Source organism: Urocitellus parryii, chromosome 7, assembly GCF_045843805.1.
Source record: "Urocitellus parryii isolate mUroPar1 chromosome 7, mUroPar1.hap1, whole genome shotgun sequence".
In the NCBI taxonomy this organism is placed as follows: domain Eukaryota; kingdom Metazoa; phylum Chordata; class Mammalia; order Rodentia; family Sciuridae; genus Urocitellus; species Urocitellus parryii.
Genome location: NC_135537.1, coordinates 129,031,968 through 129,049,891, shown reverse-complemented (window position 1 = coordinate 129,049,891; position 17,924 = coordinate 129,031,968). Strand labels below are relative to the sequence as shown.

The window sequence follows — 17,924 nt, the reverse complement described above, 5'->3', positions numbered from 1 at the left end:
CCAGGAATTATCCTTTATGATTTTTTTTTCCTTTGGTACCAGGGATTGGACCCAGGGGTGATTAAGCACTGAGCCACATCCCCAGCCTTGTTTAATATTTTATTTACAGACAGGGTCTCACTGAGTTGTTTGGGGCCTTGCTAAACTGCTGTGGCTGGCTTTGAACTTGTGATTCTCCTGCTTCAGCCTCCCAAGCTGCTGGGATTATAGGCATGCGCCACTGTGCCCAGATTATGCTTTTGCTCCTTCCCTGTTTGTGGTTTTGGATTTGGGACTGAGAAGTCTGTACACTAAAAATCACACACACACACACACACACACACACACACACAAGATGGCCTTAAATTTGTAATCCTCCTGGTCAAAGCTACCCAAGTCACTGGGAATACAGGTGTGTGCCACCATGCCTGGCTAAAAATGATAATTTAACAGTAAGAACTGCACTTACTGGGAATTTACTATGGACTAGTGTGTGCTTTTGTTTATTGTCTCATTCCATACTCAAGCCAATTCTATGTATGAGACAAGTGGTATTGTCCTTTTCTAATAGATGAGTGAATTTAGGCATAAAAAGGCTTATATGACATCCAGGTTTCACAAAGCTATTTAGGGGAAGCTCCATTCTTTGTGCCTCTGCTATCAGACCCCAAAACCTGTGTTCTTAACCATGTATATCATTGTCTCCAGGAAGGAAACCAGCTCTGGCGGGGTTCAAACTCATTTCCTAAATCTGAAAGCTCACGAGAGTTCCAGGGGCTAACTGAGGTCTGGAAGCCACAATGATCAGATTGTCACGGGTACCTCATTTATTTTCTTATAATTTAAAAGGGAGGGGCTGTGGCTGTGGCTCAGTAGTAGAGCACTTGCCTAGTATGTGTGAGGCACTGGGTTCGATTCCCAGCACCACATAAAAATTAATTAATTAATAAAGGTCCATCAACAACTAAAAATATTTTTTAAAAAATAATTTAAAAGGGAGGTTGGAGGGCTGGGATTGTGACTCAGCAGTAGAGTGCTCACCTAGCATGGGCGGGACCCGGGTTCAATCCTCAGCACCACATAAAAATAAAGGCATTGTGTTGTCTCCATTTACACCTAAAAAATAAATTAAAAAAAAAAGGAGGTTGGAAGAGTCTTCTCAGTCTATCTAAACCCCTAGGCTCCTCTTCATCATATATTTTCCCTATTCTGGCTCTGAGAAAAAAAGAAGAGAGATAAAGGGAAGAGGGAAGTGAGTAAAGATGGGAAGAAGGAAAGGGATTGGGGAAAGTTGTTGGAAGGCTGGTGACACTGAAAGGTTAATAAAATAGGTACTTGTCACTCCGTTTTTCTATATGCTTAACAAAACACTGTTGAAATCTTAAGAACTGTTTGCTAATCTTGTTCCCAGAATGTGCTGTCCCCAACTGTGAACTGTTTGCTAATCTTGTTCCCAGAATGAGCTGTCCCCAACTGCCAAACTACAAAATGTAACTTCTCTCCCTGCCCTCTCCAAGGAAAGTATATAAGCTCTGCTTAAGCTGTTCTCAGGGCTCTCTCTCTTTGCTCTATTCAAGTGAGCTCTGAGCCCCAGCATGCTGGTCCCCAAATAAACCCTTTTGCTGTTGCATGAGGCAGTCTCTTGGTGGTCTCTTCCTCCGACGTTTCGCCGGTCCCTTACAACACTTGAAAGATTCATCCAAAGGACAATGGAGGGAGGTTGTTTTTCCAGAGGACCCCTTTCTTCTCCTTCCCTTGCTCTATCAGTGAGGATTTGAGATTAGGGTTAGGGCAGAGGAAATAGGAAGAAAAAAGGAGATCCTCAGAGACCATTGTCTTCGTGAAGAGAGAAGCTGAGGAACGTCTCAGATCCATGGTTCTGGGCTGGCGCCTAAGGAACAAGAGTTTTGAGAAAGGGTTAGAGTGGAAGCCATGGTCCCCTCCCCCATCTCACTGCTCCCCAGGAATATTCCATGGCAGTTAGGGGCCCTGTTCTGCTGAATGGTTTGGGGGCCTTTTCTTGGATCTGGAGCTCAAATTCCTAATAAGAGGCCCCCCATTCTTTCCCAGACCCCAGGCCCTATATTGGCAACTGACTGCCTGATGGAAATATTCAGAAGATGATGGACAAGTAAGCCAAGCAAGGGAAGGAGGAGATGGGATAGAGGAGAAAAGGGGTGCAAAAGAAGGGGGTCAGAGTCCTCTAGGGGTCAGAAGGAGAAGGAGACCAACATCTGAGGCCTGGAAAAGAAGGGGGAAGGCTGGGGAGCAGAGTTGAGGTGAACCTGGTTTGCAACAAGAGAAGATGCAGATCTCTGTCCCTTCTCCCAACAGTAAAAAGCAATCGCCCTCGGATCATCGCCGGAACTCCGCCTTGCCCTTGCAATGGAGAATGACACATAGCTCCCGCTGGATGGCGCAGGTGGCAGCCTCAGAGCTCAGCCTAGTGGCCTTCATCTTCATGCTGATCATGGTCTTCTCCAAGAAATGGTTACACCCCTCCGGGAGCCGCTTCTATAAGCGCTATCCCAAGGATATAAACAACATCATCCATACCTCAGTCCATGTCATGTCCCTGGGGCTGCTGTATACCTGCCCAGATAGGAGCTGTTCCCAAGTAGAAAATGAGAAAGGTGAGTCCCGCCTCTCCTCCTGCGCCCCCCGCAGCCCAGCCGGCCTTGACCTCTGTGGTTGTTCCTGGCTATTCTCCCTTTCTCCAAGTCATTTTCATTCTTTGACCTGCAAGAGGGCTCCTCTGTCACTGAAACCTCCAAGGATTATTTTCCCACTCCACCCTGGAGAAATCAATTGGCTTGACCCCAGGGAAAATGGCATTGCTTTAGATAAGATCCAGAGCCAGGTCTGTGCTTATATAAATATTATGAGAGTGTGGACTCAACCCTTATAAATCACTCATGAATCATGGAATCCACCAAGGAGGGCTTGGAGGTGGGGGTCTCCTTCTTCTAAACTGGCATAATCAGAGCTTTTAGAGGACTCCCTGGAATGTTCTCTCCCACTCCCTGGTCCCAGGTACTTTTCTTCTGCCTCAGGCCTTGTTTCTCTGGGCCCACTTTGGGTCTCAAGAACTTTCCTTTTTCTATGGATGACTTCCTTGTTCTTTTCTTCACTGAATTCTTCTACCTACGTCATTCCTTACTTTTAAAATTTTATTTATTTATTTATTTGTGGTACTGGGGATTGAACCCAGGGCCTTGTGCATATGAGGCAAGCACTCTACCAACTGAGCTATATCTCCATATATATAGCACAATTTTTCATATCTCTGGTTGTATACAAAGTATATTTGCCCCAATTCATGTCTTCATATATGTACTTTGGATGATAATGTCCACCACATTCCACCTATTTCTAATCCCATACCCTCTCCATTTCCCTCCCACCCCTCTGCCCTATCTAGAGTTCGTCAATTCCTCCCAAGCTCCCCCTCCCTACACCACTATGAATCAGCTTCCTTATATCAGAGAAAACATTCGGCATTTGGTTTTTGGGGATTGGCTAACTTCACTTAGCTTTATCTTCTCTAACTCCATTCATTTATCTGCAGATGCCATGATTTTATTCTCTTTTATTGCTGAGTAATTCCATTGTGAATATATGCCACAATTTTTTTTTATCCATTTATCTATTGAAGGGCATCTAGGTTGGTTCCACAGTTTAGCTATTCTGAATTGTGCTGCTATAAACATTGATGTGGCTGTGTCCCTGTAGTATGCTATTTTTAAGTCCTTTGGGTATAAACTGAGGACTGGGATAGCTGAGTCAAATGGTGGTTCCATTCCCAGTTTTCCAACAAATCTCCATACTGCTTTCTATATTGGCTGCACCGATTTGCAGCCCCATTAGCAGTGTATGAGTGTACCCTTTCCCCCACATCCTTGCCAACACTTATTGTTGTTTAATCCTCATAATATCTGGCATTCTGACTGAAGTGAGATGAAATCTTAGAATAGTTTTGATTTGCACCTCTCTAATTCTAGGAATAATGAAGATTTTTTCATATATTTGTTGATTTATTGAATATCGTCTTCTGAGAAGTGTCTGTACAGGTCCTTGGCCCATTTATTGATTGGGTTTTTTTTTTTTTTTTGTCTTCTTATTTTGAGACAGGATCTCATTAAATTGCTTAGGGCCTTGCTATGTTGCTAAGGCTGGCCTCAAACTTGCTTTCCTCCTGCTTGGGCCTCCAAGTAGCTGGTAGTACAGGGGTTTGTCACCATGTCCGGCCTCATCCCTTTCTCTTTCAAGTCTTATGCCCTCCCCTCACTCTTAGGAACTGAGCTTCCTTTCTCAGTTTGGGAATGACCAGAGCTTTGGATGCCTACTTCCATTTATTTATTTTCCTTAAAAAAAAAAAAAAAGTATATGGATACTATTTTCTTCTATTGTGAAACTAAAACATCTTTATAACAATAAATTTGGGGAAACAAAAATTATCATTTTCACTTCTATTCCGTTTGTTCAATTAAATCCTCAGCCAATTGTAAAAGATAGGGATAATTATCCTTACTTTACATAAGAGAAAATTGGGTCTTGGATTAACTATCTTGTTCAGGTTCACACAGTTATTAGGTTGAACCATATGAAATAGCAATATTTGACTGCTTCTCACTTACAAAATGCAATTTTGTATGGATGAACTTGATAAAGGCATGTATAGAATTATAACTCAAATGTGTCTGGTTTTAAAGCTCATGGAAACATCTCGCTCTGTGGTACTACTCAAAGATGACCAGGCTTTTTCTTTTTTTTTTTAATTGAAAAATTTTCAATGGATTTTACATAGTTGTACATACGGTTCATTAATAATTTTATATTATTTAACATTTTGTCTTCCTAATACATAATAGTTGTCCTTACTAGAAGTGATTATAATATTTAACCAATTTATCCTCATTCACTTGGTTATTTTATCTTCCCATTATTAGAAAGTCCATTTCCAGTTTCTTTCTTTTTTTTTTTTTTAATTTGTATATCATGTCTCTTTTTTTTTTCCCAATTTCATATTTGAAAAAACAGGAGCAGGCTGGGGGATAGCTCAGTGGTATAGTACTTTTTTATCATGCACCAGGCCCTGGGTTCAATCCCCAGCACAGAAAGAGAGAGAGAGAGGGAGAGAGAGAGAGAGAGAGAGAGAGAGAGAGAGAGAGAAGAAAATTTTTAAAAAGTGGGGAAAAGGAGCAACAATGTTTGTTAATTGTGAAGTTTTTTTCCCCCAATATTGAGAATTAATTCTTTTGAGATAAATTTCCCCAGATGGTTTACAGGATCAAAGAGTACTAATATCTTATGACTTTTTAAGAAAAAAAAAAACCATATTGCTTTCAAAAAGTATTATAGATTGAGCCAGTTGCAGTGGCACACATTGTAATCCCAGAGGTTCTAGAGACTGAGGCAGGAGGAATCACAAGTTCAAGGCTAACCTTGGCAATTTAGCAAGGCCCTAAGTAACTCAGTGACACCCAGTCTCTGGGGATGTGACTCAGTGGTGAAGGGCCCCTGGGTTCAAGCCTTAGTAACTCCCCACACTCTTCAAAAAGTATTACATGCTTGAGCATCCCTAATCTGAAATACTTAGGACGAGAAGTGTTTCCAATTTTTAATTTTTTTAGGATTTGAAATATGTACACATAATGAGTTTTTCTTTTCCTTTTTTTGTACTGGGTATTGAACCCAGGGGTGCTTAACCACGGAGCCACATCCCCATCCCTTTTTTATATTTTTATTTAGACACAGAGTCTTCCTGAGTTGGGGCCTCAATAAATTGCTGAATCTGGCTTTGAACTCAGGATCCTCCTGTCTCAGCCTCCCGAGCTGCTGGGATTACAGGTGTGCACTACCACACCAAACCATAATGAGATTTATTAGGAAGGGATCTGAGTCTAAATATCAAATTCATTTACATTTCATGTACACTTAATACACATGGCATAAAGGTAATTTTATACAATACTTTTAGTGTACACTTGCATTTTGACTGTGACCCATTATATGAGGTCAGCATAGAATTTTCCACTTGTGTTGTCCTGTCAGCACTCAAAACAGTTTCAGATTTTGGAGCACGTTGGATTCAAATTAGGAATGTTCAATCTGTATGCTTCTACTAACAACATGTGAGAGTGCTTAATTCATTGTATGTTTGCCAGCCAAGGCTAAACTGAAATGTATAAAAATATAATATTTTTCTCATTGAAAACAGTGGCAGTTATTGTGGGAAATGCAGAAAAATTTAAGAAAGAAAATCAAAATCACCTAAGGTTTCCTCACATAGATATAATCACAGTGGACATTGTAATGTGTTTCCTAAATTACAATCTAAATTCAACAGATTCTGTTTTGGAAACTACACTTTGGTTGTAAGCACTTACTCCTATCATTGAGCAATTATTTTATAACCATTAATTTCAAAATTTATTTGATTAGGTAATACATGAACAAAGTAACCTTTCAAAAGAGAAGATTATTCAGCCAAGTGTGCCACCTACCTCTGGCAGTCAGTCTCCCTCCCCATTTTCTCACATTTTTCCCTAGAGAAGTTCTATTCAGAGACAAACTTCTGTTGTGTTATTTTTATATTTTTATTTTTTGGTGATAGGGATGGACCCAGGGCCTCGTACATACGAGGTAAGTATGCTACTGCTGAGCCACACCCCCAGTTCTCCTGTCACCGTTTTTTTTGTTGTTGTTGTTGTTGTTTTTTTTTTTATGGTGCTGAGGATCCAACCCGGGTCCTGCCTGTGCTAGTTGAGCGCTCTACCGCTGAGCCACAATCCCAGTCCCCCACCATGTCACCATTTTTAATGAAAAGTAATCATTCAATGTATGGGAACACTGTCATTTACTATACAAATCTCTTGGAAATCCAGAAGCTTGTCGGACATATCAATAGCTCTGCAAAAGAAGATCTCTATAGTGAGATTTGGGTGATAAGTCCTTAACATAAATTCCCAGAAGAAGTGTGGCTGGGTCAAGGGGCCTTAACAATTCAGAATTGTTTTTATACTCTGTGTCAGACAACTAAACAGAAATGCTACCTACCAGCAGTATGGGAGAGTGCCTCTTTTCTCCATGTACTCTTCTATAGTAGGTATTATCAATTTTATTTATTTTTTAATTAAAAAAAATTGTGTGTGCGTGTGTGCGCGAGCGCTGGAGATTAAACCCAGAGGTGCTTTACCATTGAGCTACATCCCCAGAACTTTTTTTTTTTAAATTTTTAAATTTTGAGACAGGGTTTTAGTAGGTTGCTTAGGATCTTACAAAGTTGCTGAGGCTGGCCTATAAATCTCCTACTTCAACCTCTAGAGTCACTGGGATTATACATGTTAGGCAAGCGCTCTACTACTGAGCCACAACCCCAGCCCTCAACTTTATTCTGATGTTTGCTAATTCAGTAGTTTTTAAAAATTCAGGTTTATCAATTTATGTTGAGCTTTATATTTCATATTGATTGACATTTGCATTTCTTCTTTTGAGAATTACAGTTCAAATCTGTCCATTTTTTTTTCTGTCGAGGTATTCATTTTCACATGGAATTATCAAGCAATATCATATCAAGAAACTTGACTTGTGGGCTCAGGATGTAGACCAGTGCTAGAGCATTTTCCTAGCATGCCCCATGTCCTGAGTTCAATCCCTAGTAAGGTGGGACGGAAATCTTGGCCTACTTAAAAAGTGTAAGCATTGTTCTACTATTTTCACTAATGTGCATTTCTTTGGTTTATAAATGGGACTGAACATTTTCTCCTGTTTGTTCATTTGATTATATTTTATCTTTAGTGAATCCTGAGCTCATCCTGTTTTGTCATTTTCCTCAGACACTTTTAAGATATGGACGAATCACCCAGTCTTTGGAGTAGCCAAGGTAATCTTCAGCTTGGCGCTGGGGATAGGCTTCCTGCTCACCATCTGGTTGCACTTGCCGTACCTGCCAGGTCTTCAGAAAGTGCCTGCCTTTGGCTTGATTGGAACCATCATGAGCTTCTGTGAAGGTGCCCCCCAGCTCTGAAAAAGGTCCTTAGTTCTCCTAACCCATGTCTTCCTGAGGGCACTTCTCCCTTCTTTGGGGATGGTATGGGAGTTTTGGGATGATGGGAAAAGAGAACAGAGTTAAGCTACATCATTTCCCAGTCTCTGGAGAGATGGAATTGGAAGGGTTGATTCCTGTGAGCCTGGTGGGGGTGGGGATGGGGAGGGTGGGCGGTGGTGGGGGTGAGGTGCTGTGGGCTGTGTGGTCATGGGAGTTGTAGTTTGTGACTGTAGTTCTCCTCTGGGATTCTCAGATGAATAAGACCTCTCTATTTCCTGCCTCACAGTCACCCTCATTTTCTCTGTCCTCCTGTTGTATCCTATTAACCTCTGGATCTTCGAGGTGAAGAAGAATCTGTCTGTTCCCCTTGGTTGGAGCTATTTCATTGGTTGGCTGGTATTTATCCTATATGTCACCTGTGGTGAGTGGCCAGGAGAGCACTTGGGGAAGGAGAGGATGTGGGTGGGTCAGGGCAGAGCAAGTGTGGAGGGAAGGGCAGGCAATCCCCAGGGACAGGTTCTTAGGAAACCTCACTTCTTGTCACTCTTCTTCCCACTCTCCAATTTCCTTTCCCCAGGAATCCTTTGCTATTTGAACTACAGAACTTTCTGGAGTGTGATTGTGAACCATCCCTCTCACACCGGGTCCTGCAGTATTAGTGGCGGCTCAGTGAAAGACACTCTGAATGATCAGACTATATCAGAAACCAACCAACGGAAGTTCCTGGATCGTGAGCAAAAGAATTATACATCTGCCAAGTTATCCATTCACCTAAATCCTTCTTATGACCATTCCCCAAAATCTTGAATAGGTTGGCCCTCAATTTTGTAAGAAATGAGAAAAAGAAAGATTTGGGGCCAGCTCTGTACTCCTTTTCCTTGTCCCTGCCTTGCTTGTAGCTTGGATGATGTGAAATAAACTATCCATCTCTTCCTTATCATGTCCATTGGTTGTTGAGATGAACACCTTTTTATACCTTCTTTTTATTTATTTATTTTTATGTGGTGCTGAGGATTGAACCCAGGGCCTCTCACGTGCTGGGCAAGCATTCTACCGCTGAGCTACATCCTCAGCCCCAAATACCTTTTTTTTTTTTTTTTTCGTTACTAGATATTGAACCCATTGGTACTGTATCACTGAGCTATAGTTTAAGCTCTTTAAAAATTTTTTTTTTTTTTTAATTTAGAGATGGGGTCTTGCTAAGTTTCCCAGGCTAGCCTTGAACTTTTGGGTATTTTGGATTTTTGTATTTTCATGTTACTGTTAAATTCAGTTTATATATCTATTTTCAAAAGTCTATTGAAATTTTGATAGGGATAGTGTTGAATCTATCAATGCAGATGGAGTGCCGTCATAACATTATTTAAGTCTTCCAATTCATGAACACAGCATTTATCTCCATTTATTTAGGTCTTTTAAAATTTCTTTCAGGGGCTGGGGTTGTAGCTCAGTGGTAGAGTGCTGGCCTAGCTTGTGTGAGGTACTGGGTTTGATTCTCAGCACCACAGTTTAAAAAAAAAAAAGTCTCAACAACTAAAAAATTAAAAATTAATTTTTAAAAAATTTATTTCAGGACTGGGTATGGTGGCACATGCCTGTAATGCCAGCTACTCAGAAGACTGAGGCAGAAAGTTTGAAATGTCAAGGCCAGCCTCAGCTACTTAGAAAGACCTTGTCTCAAAATAAAAGACTTGGAATATAACTCAGGTCAATCCCAGTAAGGGAAAACAACAACAACAATGTTTTATAATTTCCAGTGGAAAGATCTTACACATCTTTCATTAGATTTTTTTCTTAGGCATTGACTTTTTATACTAATATTAAATGCTATTAACTTTTACTTTTATAATTGATAATTGCTAACATGCAGAAAAAAAAACAATTGATTTTTTAATATCATATTTGCATCCTGCAATGCTAACTTATCACTTCTAGTATATGTACTTTTAAGATTCAATGAGGCTCAAAAAAGATGCTGTCAGGCTTTCTACATATACAGTAATGTGACCTGTGAATAATGATGGTTTGGCTTTGTTCCTGATATTTATGCTGTTTGCTTCTTTTTCTTAAATAGTGTGTGTGTGTGTGTGTGTGTGTGTGTGTGTGTGGTGTTGGGGGTCAAACCCATGGTCTCGGATATCAGGGAACCACCACTCTACCACCAAGCTATATCCCCAGACCTTCTTGTGTTGTTTTATTGGCTAGTACTACGATGTTGAATAGACTTGGTGAGCATAGAGAATAGACACCCTTGCCTTGTTCCTGATCTTAGGGGAGTAGGGTTTAATGTTACATCATTAAATATGATGTTAGCTGTAAGATTTTTGTAGATATTCTTTTTTTTAATATTTATTTTTTAGTTGTAGTTGGATACAATACCTTTATTTTATTTATTTATATGTGGTGCTCAGGATCTAACCTAGGGCCTCCCGCGTGATAGGTGAGCACTTTACCTCTGAGCCACAACCCCAGCCCTGTAGATATTCTTTATCAAACTGAGGAAATTCCTTCTCATCTGTTTGCTAAATGTTTTCTATTTTTAAATCATAGGTGGATATTGAATTTTGTCAGATGTTCTGCATCTAGTGAGACAATAATAGTTTTTCTTTTACAAATATGATGTGTTTTTGCAAATTCTTTTGCAAATATGTCTATAATGTCAAATTAAACTGCTTTCCTGGGGTAAACCTTACTTGGTCAGTCATGTTTGAATTAACTTTAGTATAAATTGCTGCATTTGATTCAGTGATGTGTTAAGAATTTTCCTATCTGTTTGCATGAGGAATATTAGCCTATACTTTTCTTAAAATATATTTCCAATATTTTAGTTTTGGGTATCAGTACTATATTGGCTTCATAAGTTGAAAAATCCCTAAAATACATCTCTTATTATATCTAGATCCTAGGAGTTCTTTGTCTCTGACTAAACCTTAACTCATATATACAAACGAAACCATATAGGTCTGCCATTGAGCTCATCATTGAGCTTTTTTATTTTGGTTATTGAATTTTCCAGTTCTAAAATTTCCATTTGATGGTTCTGTATATCTGCTTTTTCTTTGTTGAGATATTCTTCTTTTTTTTTTTTTCTTCATTTGTTTCAAGCATGTTTGTAATTGCTCTTTGAAGCATTTTTAGGATGGCTGCTTTAAAATCCTTGTTAAAAGATTCCAAAATCTGGCATCTCCGTGTGGCATCTGTTGGTTAATTTTTTTTTTTAATCCCTCAAGTTGAAATTTTCTTTATTATTGGTGTGATGTGTGATTTTGCATTATATCCTAGGAATTTTGGATACTGTGTCATGAGACTTCAGATGTTATTTAAATTTTCTTTTTTGGCAGGCCTTCTCTGACATTGTGTCATGGGGGAAGGAAGTGTTTCTTTCTTACCAGTAGTGATACCACCGGTTATGGGTGATGAGTTCTGCTTCCCCACATGTTGAAGTTTGAACACACCAAGGCAAGCTTATTAACAGGGTTTATTTTAAAAGGGGTAACATAGACTTCTCCGGGAGGAAGAAGGGGGCCATAAGCTGGTATCCTGGTATCCCAAGAAGCGAAGAGTTCTGCTCTTTTTATACATACTCTGCTTCCTTTGTTCTCCTGCCCTCTTCCCTTATCTTTCTCCTTCCTGCTTACATGACTAGGCATTTGACTAGGCCTAGGAAATGCTCGGTGGGATGGCCAAAAAGTGGAAACAGGTGGGCTAAAGGGGGACTAGCGGGATGGAGCAGCCCAGGACACATCAATTAACCTTACAGCTTCCTATAGGGAGGGGCAATTCCTGGGACAGGTTACCTTAGCCACAGGTTGGAGCAGGGGGAGGTTCTTGGTAAGGGTGGAGGAAGGGCTCTGAAGGAATTAACATTTCAAATCCCTCAGGGGGCAGTCTCCAATTTCCCAGACTCACTCAAAATTGGCCTCCTTGATCCGACCTGACTCGATTTACCTATCTATACTGACTGCCTAATTCTGGCTTCATTAGGTGGGAATGAAGGTCCATGTTCCCCATTTGACCTCCTTTGACGCTCTGGACAGAGGGATGAGTACTTCATTACTGCTGGGCAGAGGGGGGATTTCAGGTTCCTCCACAAAATCTCCATTGTCACCTCCTTGGTGGGTGTGGAGGATCCTACTTATTGCTCCCTCTATGCCCTGTACTTGGGGTGCGGTGGAGGCACTTGTTACCACTGGATGACAGTGAAAACTCCAGTTTCCCACACACCCTCCTCTGGCATATCATTATCAGTGGATGGGACAGAAGTCTAGGATCTCTTCGTGGTCTCCACTGATGCTGTGTATATGGTGGGTCCCTTACCACCAAGTAGGGGTGAAATCCTGGTTCTCTGCTGGGTCTTCACTAAAAGCACCCCAGCAGGAGGTGGGGGAAGGCAGGGGTGGGTGGGAGGAGAGGCACTTTGTAGACAAAGATGGCTTCCTTTGGTTCTGTATTTTTTGCTATAAGTCTTTTGAAGCTCTCTATTAAGTATACATTTAGGATTGTTATGTCTTTTGGATGAATTGATCTTTTAATCATGCTAAAACTTATCTTTTACCTGGTGCAGTGGCATATGCCTGTAATCCCAGCCTCTTGGGAGGCTGTGGTAGGAAGATTGCAAGTTCAAAGCGAGACCCTAAGCAACTTAGTAAGACCAGGTATCAAAATAAAAAAAAATAAAAAAAAAAAGTGTTGGGGATGTTGTTCAGCGGTTAAGCAACTCTGGATTCTATCCTTAGTAACAATACAAAACAAAACAAAAAAATAGTTTTCTTCAGTAATGCTCTTGGTTTTAATTCTACATGGTCTAATATTAATATAACCATACATACTTTCTTATGTCTAGTGTTTGAAGGATCTTTTTGATCCTTTACTTTCAACAGTCTTTAAATAACTAAAGTGTGTTTCTTACAAACAGCTTGCTTTTTTCCCCCGTTTAAAAAAATTGTGGGCCTGGGGTTCTGGCTCAGTGGTAGAGCATCGGCTTAGCATGTGCAAGGCACTGGGTTGGAGCCTCAGCACCACATAAAAATGAATAAATAAAATAAAGGTATTGTGTCCAACCACAATTTTAAAAAATTTAAATTGTGGCAAAATAGACATAATGTAAATTTTGCCATTTTAACCACCAGTAATTATACAATCCAGTGGCACTTAGTACATCACTATTGTGTGCTATTGTTACCACCAGGCCACTCCACAACTTTTAAAAATCTTTCTAAATGAAGCTCTGTATCCATTAAACACTACCTTCCTATTTTCCCCTTTATCCAGCCCCTGGAAACCCCTATTCTACTTTCTGTCCCTATGAATTTGACAGTTCTAGGTAACTCATATAAGTAGAATCATATACTATTTATTGTTCTGTGTCTGGCTTATTTCAGGTAGCATAGTGGCTTTAAGATTTATCACCTACATTGTGGCACATATCAGAATTTCATTTTTTTAAAGGCTGAATAATATTCCACTATATGAACATACCACATTTCCTTTACCCATTCATGCACTGATGGGCATTTGAGTTATTGCCACCTTTTGGCTACTGTGAACTCTGCTGCTATAAAAATTGGAGCATAATTCTCAAGATGTAATTATAGGCCAAAGAGTCTGCTAGATCCAGTAGTGCTACTCATTCTACGATAGTCTATGTTAATATTGCTCACCAAATGTGTCTAGCTTTCTGACTTCTGGGGATATGCTAACATTGCAACTTCTGGCCCGGGATTGGTTCTGGCCAATGAATTGTGACACACTTCTGCTTTTGGACCAGGGCATTTAATTACCAATGTGAATTCCCTCTACCCCAGTAAAACAGCATTCACATTGGTGGCTGATGGGTTGCCCTGAGGGTTAGAATGAGGAGGTGGAGCACAGCCCGCAGTTAATCCTTGATGGACAGGTGGTGCTAAGGGATGAATTGCTGCCCCTCCCCCTTTCCTCATGTAACTGGTATGTTGAAATCCTAACCCCTAATATGGTATTTGGAGTTGGGGTCTTTATGGAAGTCCTATGGTTAAATGAGAGCATAAGAGTGAAGGCTTGATCAATAGAATTAGTGTCCTTATAAGCAGAGACACCCAAGAACTCCTTATAAGCTTGCGCTTTCTTCCCTGCCACCCGCCTCTGAATATGCACCTAGAAGAGGCTATGTGGGGAAGTAGCTAGATGGCAGCTGTTTTCAAGAAGGGAAGTGACTTTTCCCCAGAAAGTGAATTGGCCAGAACCTTGGTCTTGGATTTATGCCTCTAGAACTGTGAGAAAATTAATTCTGTTGTTTGTGCTACTCATTCTGTGAAGTCTTGTTATTGTAGTCTGAACAGATTAACATGCATTCTTGCTGAATGCAGTCATTAGTATGAATTTAGCTTGGTTTTTATAAGCCACTAAGATTTGAGAGTTGTTTACTATGTTAGCATAACTGATACTATCCTGATTGACACAACTCCTTCAGCTAAAGGGAAGAGAGAGAGAGAGACTGAAACTGAAGCTGTTCTGCTTTATAAAGAGAATTCCAATACCTACATTAACTGAATTTATGGACCCTGATTTGAATGGCCGTGAGATAGCAAGTCTTGAGAGACTGACATTCCATAAATGAGGACTTCTTATTCTATGAGGTCTGAATAACTAAAGAAACTAATAATCTTGACAGAAAACGAATGGAAAGGATTTAAGATACAGCACAGGTACATAGCTGAATCCCTGACAGTTGGATTCTCGTTCCTTAATGTAGATTAATAGTGTGTATATTCTTTATATCTTTGAAATCTTTGATCTAATGTCTTAAAAAAAAACACTCTTCAGGTTTTTTTTTAAAGAGAATTTTTAAAAATATTTATTTATTTTTCTTATTGGCGGACACAACATCTTTGATTGTATGTGGTGCTGAGGATCAAACCCGGCCCCGACACATGCCAGGTGAGCATGCTACCGCTTGAGCCACATCCCGAGCCCACACTCTTCAGTTTTATCATAGTTTTCTAAATAGACTCACTGTTCAGTTGGTGGACCCAACCTAATTTCATTTTAAGATTGGGAGCCATCTTGTCACAAAGTCATGAAAAGTTAATTTCTATTTTACTATGAATTACTGAGATTTCTAAACTTTTTTGGAATTCCTGCCGGTGCCTTGAACTTACCCATGCCTGGCTTTCCCTGACCAGATAACAACCCTCTCTGAAACCTCAGCGGTGCCTCATAAATTCTGATATTGGGATCTAAATTTATTCCTTACCTTGAAATGTTAAGCCATGTAGATCATTAATGTACTATCTGCCTTTGTATTATGCTTGTCAAAATCCTGTTAGATATAAGTTCTCAAGACACCCACCTTTGCAACCTTTTGTGCTAAAAAAACCACCTTTTTCCTGGAGATCTGGGGGCTATTCTCTGGCCTGGGATTTTGGATGAGATAGTCGCTGGTCAGCTGTTGTGTACACAATACAAGCTTGCTTTATTTGATTTAAAATTGGAGTCATGGTTCAACATAGTATACTGTTTACATTTTTGTATTTTTTTACCGTATGAGGATTAAACCCAGGGATACTCTACCACTGAGCTACACCCCCAGCCCTTTTTATTTATTTTTTATTTTACTTTATTTTTATTTGTTCTACTTAGTTGTATATGACAGTAGAATGCATTTCAATTCATCATACACAAATGGAGGGCAACATTTCAATTCTCTGGTTGTATAAGATGTAGAGACACACCAGTTGTGCAATCATATATGATGTCCATCTCATTCTTTTTTTTTTTTTTTTTTTTAATTTATTTTTTGGTTTCTGGCAGACACAACATCTTTGTTTGTATGTGGTGCTGAGGATCGAACCCGGGCCGCACGCATGCCAGGCGAGCGCGCTACCACTTGAGCCACATCCCCAGCCCCCTCATTCTTTATTTTAATTTTTGACACAGAGTCTTACTAAGTTGTCCAGGCTATCCAAAAGCTTGTGATCCTTCTGCTTTGGCCTCCTGATATAGCTGGAATTACAAGTGGTAGCCATCACGTCTGGCCAGCACACTGATTTTCACATTATTTAAAAAAAAAAAATTTTTTAAGAAACCTCTAGGGGTTGGATATTGTGGTACATGCCTGGGATCCCCAGGCTGAGGCTGGAGGATTGCAAGTATGAGGCCAGTCTGGCAACTCAGTGAGACACTATCAAAATAAAAAGGTTTGGGGATGTATCTGCAACACAGGGGATGCTGGGCTTGAACACAATTATTATTATTATTTTTAGTACTAGGGATTGAACTCAGGGGTACTCGACTACTGAGCCTCTATTTTGTACTTTATTTAGAGACAGCGTCTGAGTTGCTTAGCACCTCCCCATTGCTGAGGCTGGCTTTAAACTCCCAATCCTCCTGTCTCAGCCTCCTGAGTCCCTGGGATTACAGACATCAGCCACTGTGCCCAGTGAACACAATCATTCCTTTTTTTTTTTTTTTCAGTACTGGAGATTGAACCCTGGGGTACTTTATTACTGAGCTATATCCCTGTCCTTTTTATTTTTTATTTTGAGATAGTTTGTCCCTAAATTGCTGAGGTTCTCACTAAATTACCCAGGCTGGCCTTGAACTTGCAATTCTCCTATTTCAGCTACCCAAGTCCCTGGGATTGTAGGCATGTACCACCACCCCACCCTGCTTGAACATACTCATTCTTACATGGAATCCTGCCCCTCTGCAGACCAAAGAGCAAACTCCAAGTTACTACCCTGAATTCCCATGTTCAAAGTTGTCTTTTGTCCTTGGCAAGACCCTCCTGATACTTCTTTTTCTTAAAAAAAAAATGGGGTGGGGGTGGAACATAACTTCAGATTTACAGAAGTGTTGCAAGAATAGTACAAAGAATTGTTGCATACTCTTCACCTAGATTCCTCAAATGTTAACAATTTCACTGCATTTGCTTTATTTCTTTCTTCCTCCCCTTCTCTACTCATACTCTTCCACCCTGTACCATTTGGGAACAAACTGCAAACATGATGCTCCTTTACCCCAAAATATTTCAAAGTGTATTTCCTAAACACAAAGTCATTTTCATATATAACTATAGTATAGCTTCCAAGATTAGGAAATTAATACCGATACAAAACTATAAAATCTTCAGACAGTATTCAGATTTTGCCAATTGTCCTGATGATACTCATTATAACAGAAGAATGACCTGCATCATGCATTGCATTTGGTTACCATGTCTCTTTATCCTATTTTAACTGGAATAGCGTCTCAGTCTTTCTGTTTTTCATAATATTTATATTTCTTAAGAGCACAGGCCAGGCTGGGCACTGTAGTGCATACCTTTAATCCCATGTACTTGGGAGTCTAAGGCAAGAGAATACTAAATTCAAGCCCAGCCTGGGCAATTTAGCAAAAGCTTGTGTCAAAATAAAAAATAAACTTAAAAGGGCTGAGGCTATAACTCAGTGGTAGAGCGCCCCCAGGTTTAATTCCTCAGTTAAAAAAAAATCCTTTCTAATATTTCTTGTACAAGAAACCCTCTATTACAAAATAGGCAGAATGGAGATGTTCATCACCAAACTGCAAACAATCCTTCAAAATTCAGCTTATTTATGCTCATATTTTTGCATTTAGTAGTCTCTTTATTTGTTGGTACCTCCAAAGACCAGCACGATGCTTGGTACATAGCTGGTTTTTATACATGTTGAATGAATAAATGAAATTGACAGGCTCGAGGAAGGGGTGGATAAGAAGGGCTGGAGGAGGAAAAGTCCAGGTTGATGATGGATTTCAGGTGTCCCTTCCTGATATGGAGAGCACTGCATTTGCAGAGGAAGAAGAGAGGAAACTTCCAGATGTCTGGGCTGTTTTTCTCTACCCCACTTGCAGCAGGGAGACAGTATATCAGAATTGGAGGGCAGTTGTTTGATTACAG

At 40.1% G+C, this 17,924-nt stretch overlaps 1 protein-coding gene and 1 non-coding gene across 2 annotated transcripts; one reads left to right on the top strand and one right to left on the bottom strand.

The window, feature by feature from the left end:
* The first annotated feature begins 2,284 nt into the window (after positions 1 to 2,284).
* On the top strand, positions 2,285 to 8,942 carry Odf4 (outer dense fiber of sperm tails 4). The gene is made up of 5 exons (XM_026390681.2): positions 2,285 to 2,612; positions 7,818 to 7,991; positions 8,316 to 8,450; positions 8,607 to 8,759; positions 8,929 to 8,942. The coding sequence occupies exons 1-5, from the start codon at positions 2,285 to 2,287 to the stop codon at positions 8,940 to 8,942; spliced, it is 804 nt and encodes a 267-aa protein (XP_026246466.2).
* On the bottom strand, positions 3,166 to 3,239 carry Trnam-cau (transfer RNA methionine (anticodon CAU)). The gene has a single exon. It is a non-coding gene; the product is annotated as a tRNA-Met (tRNA).
* Positions 8,943 to 17,924: the final 8,982 nt, after the last annotated feature.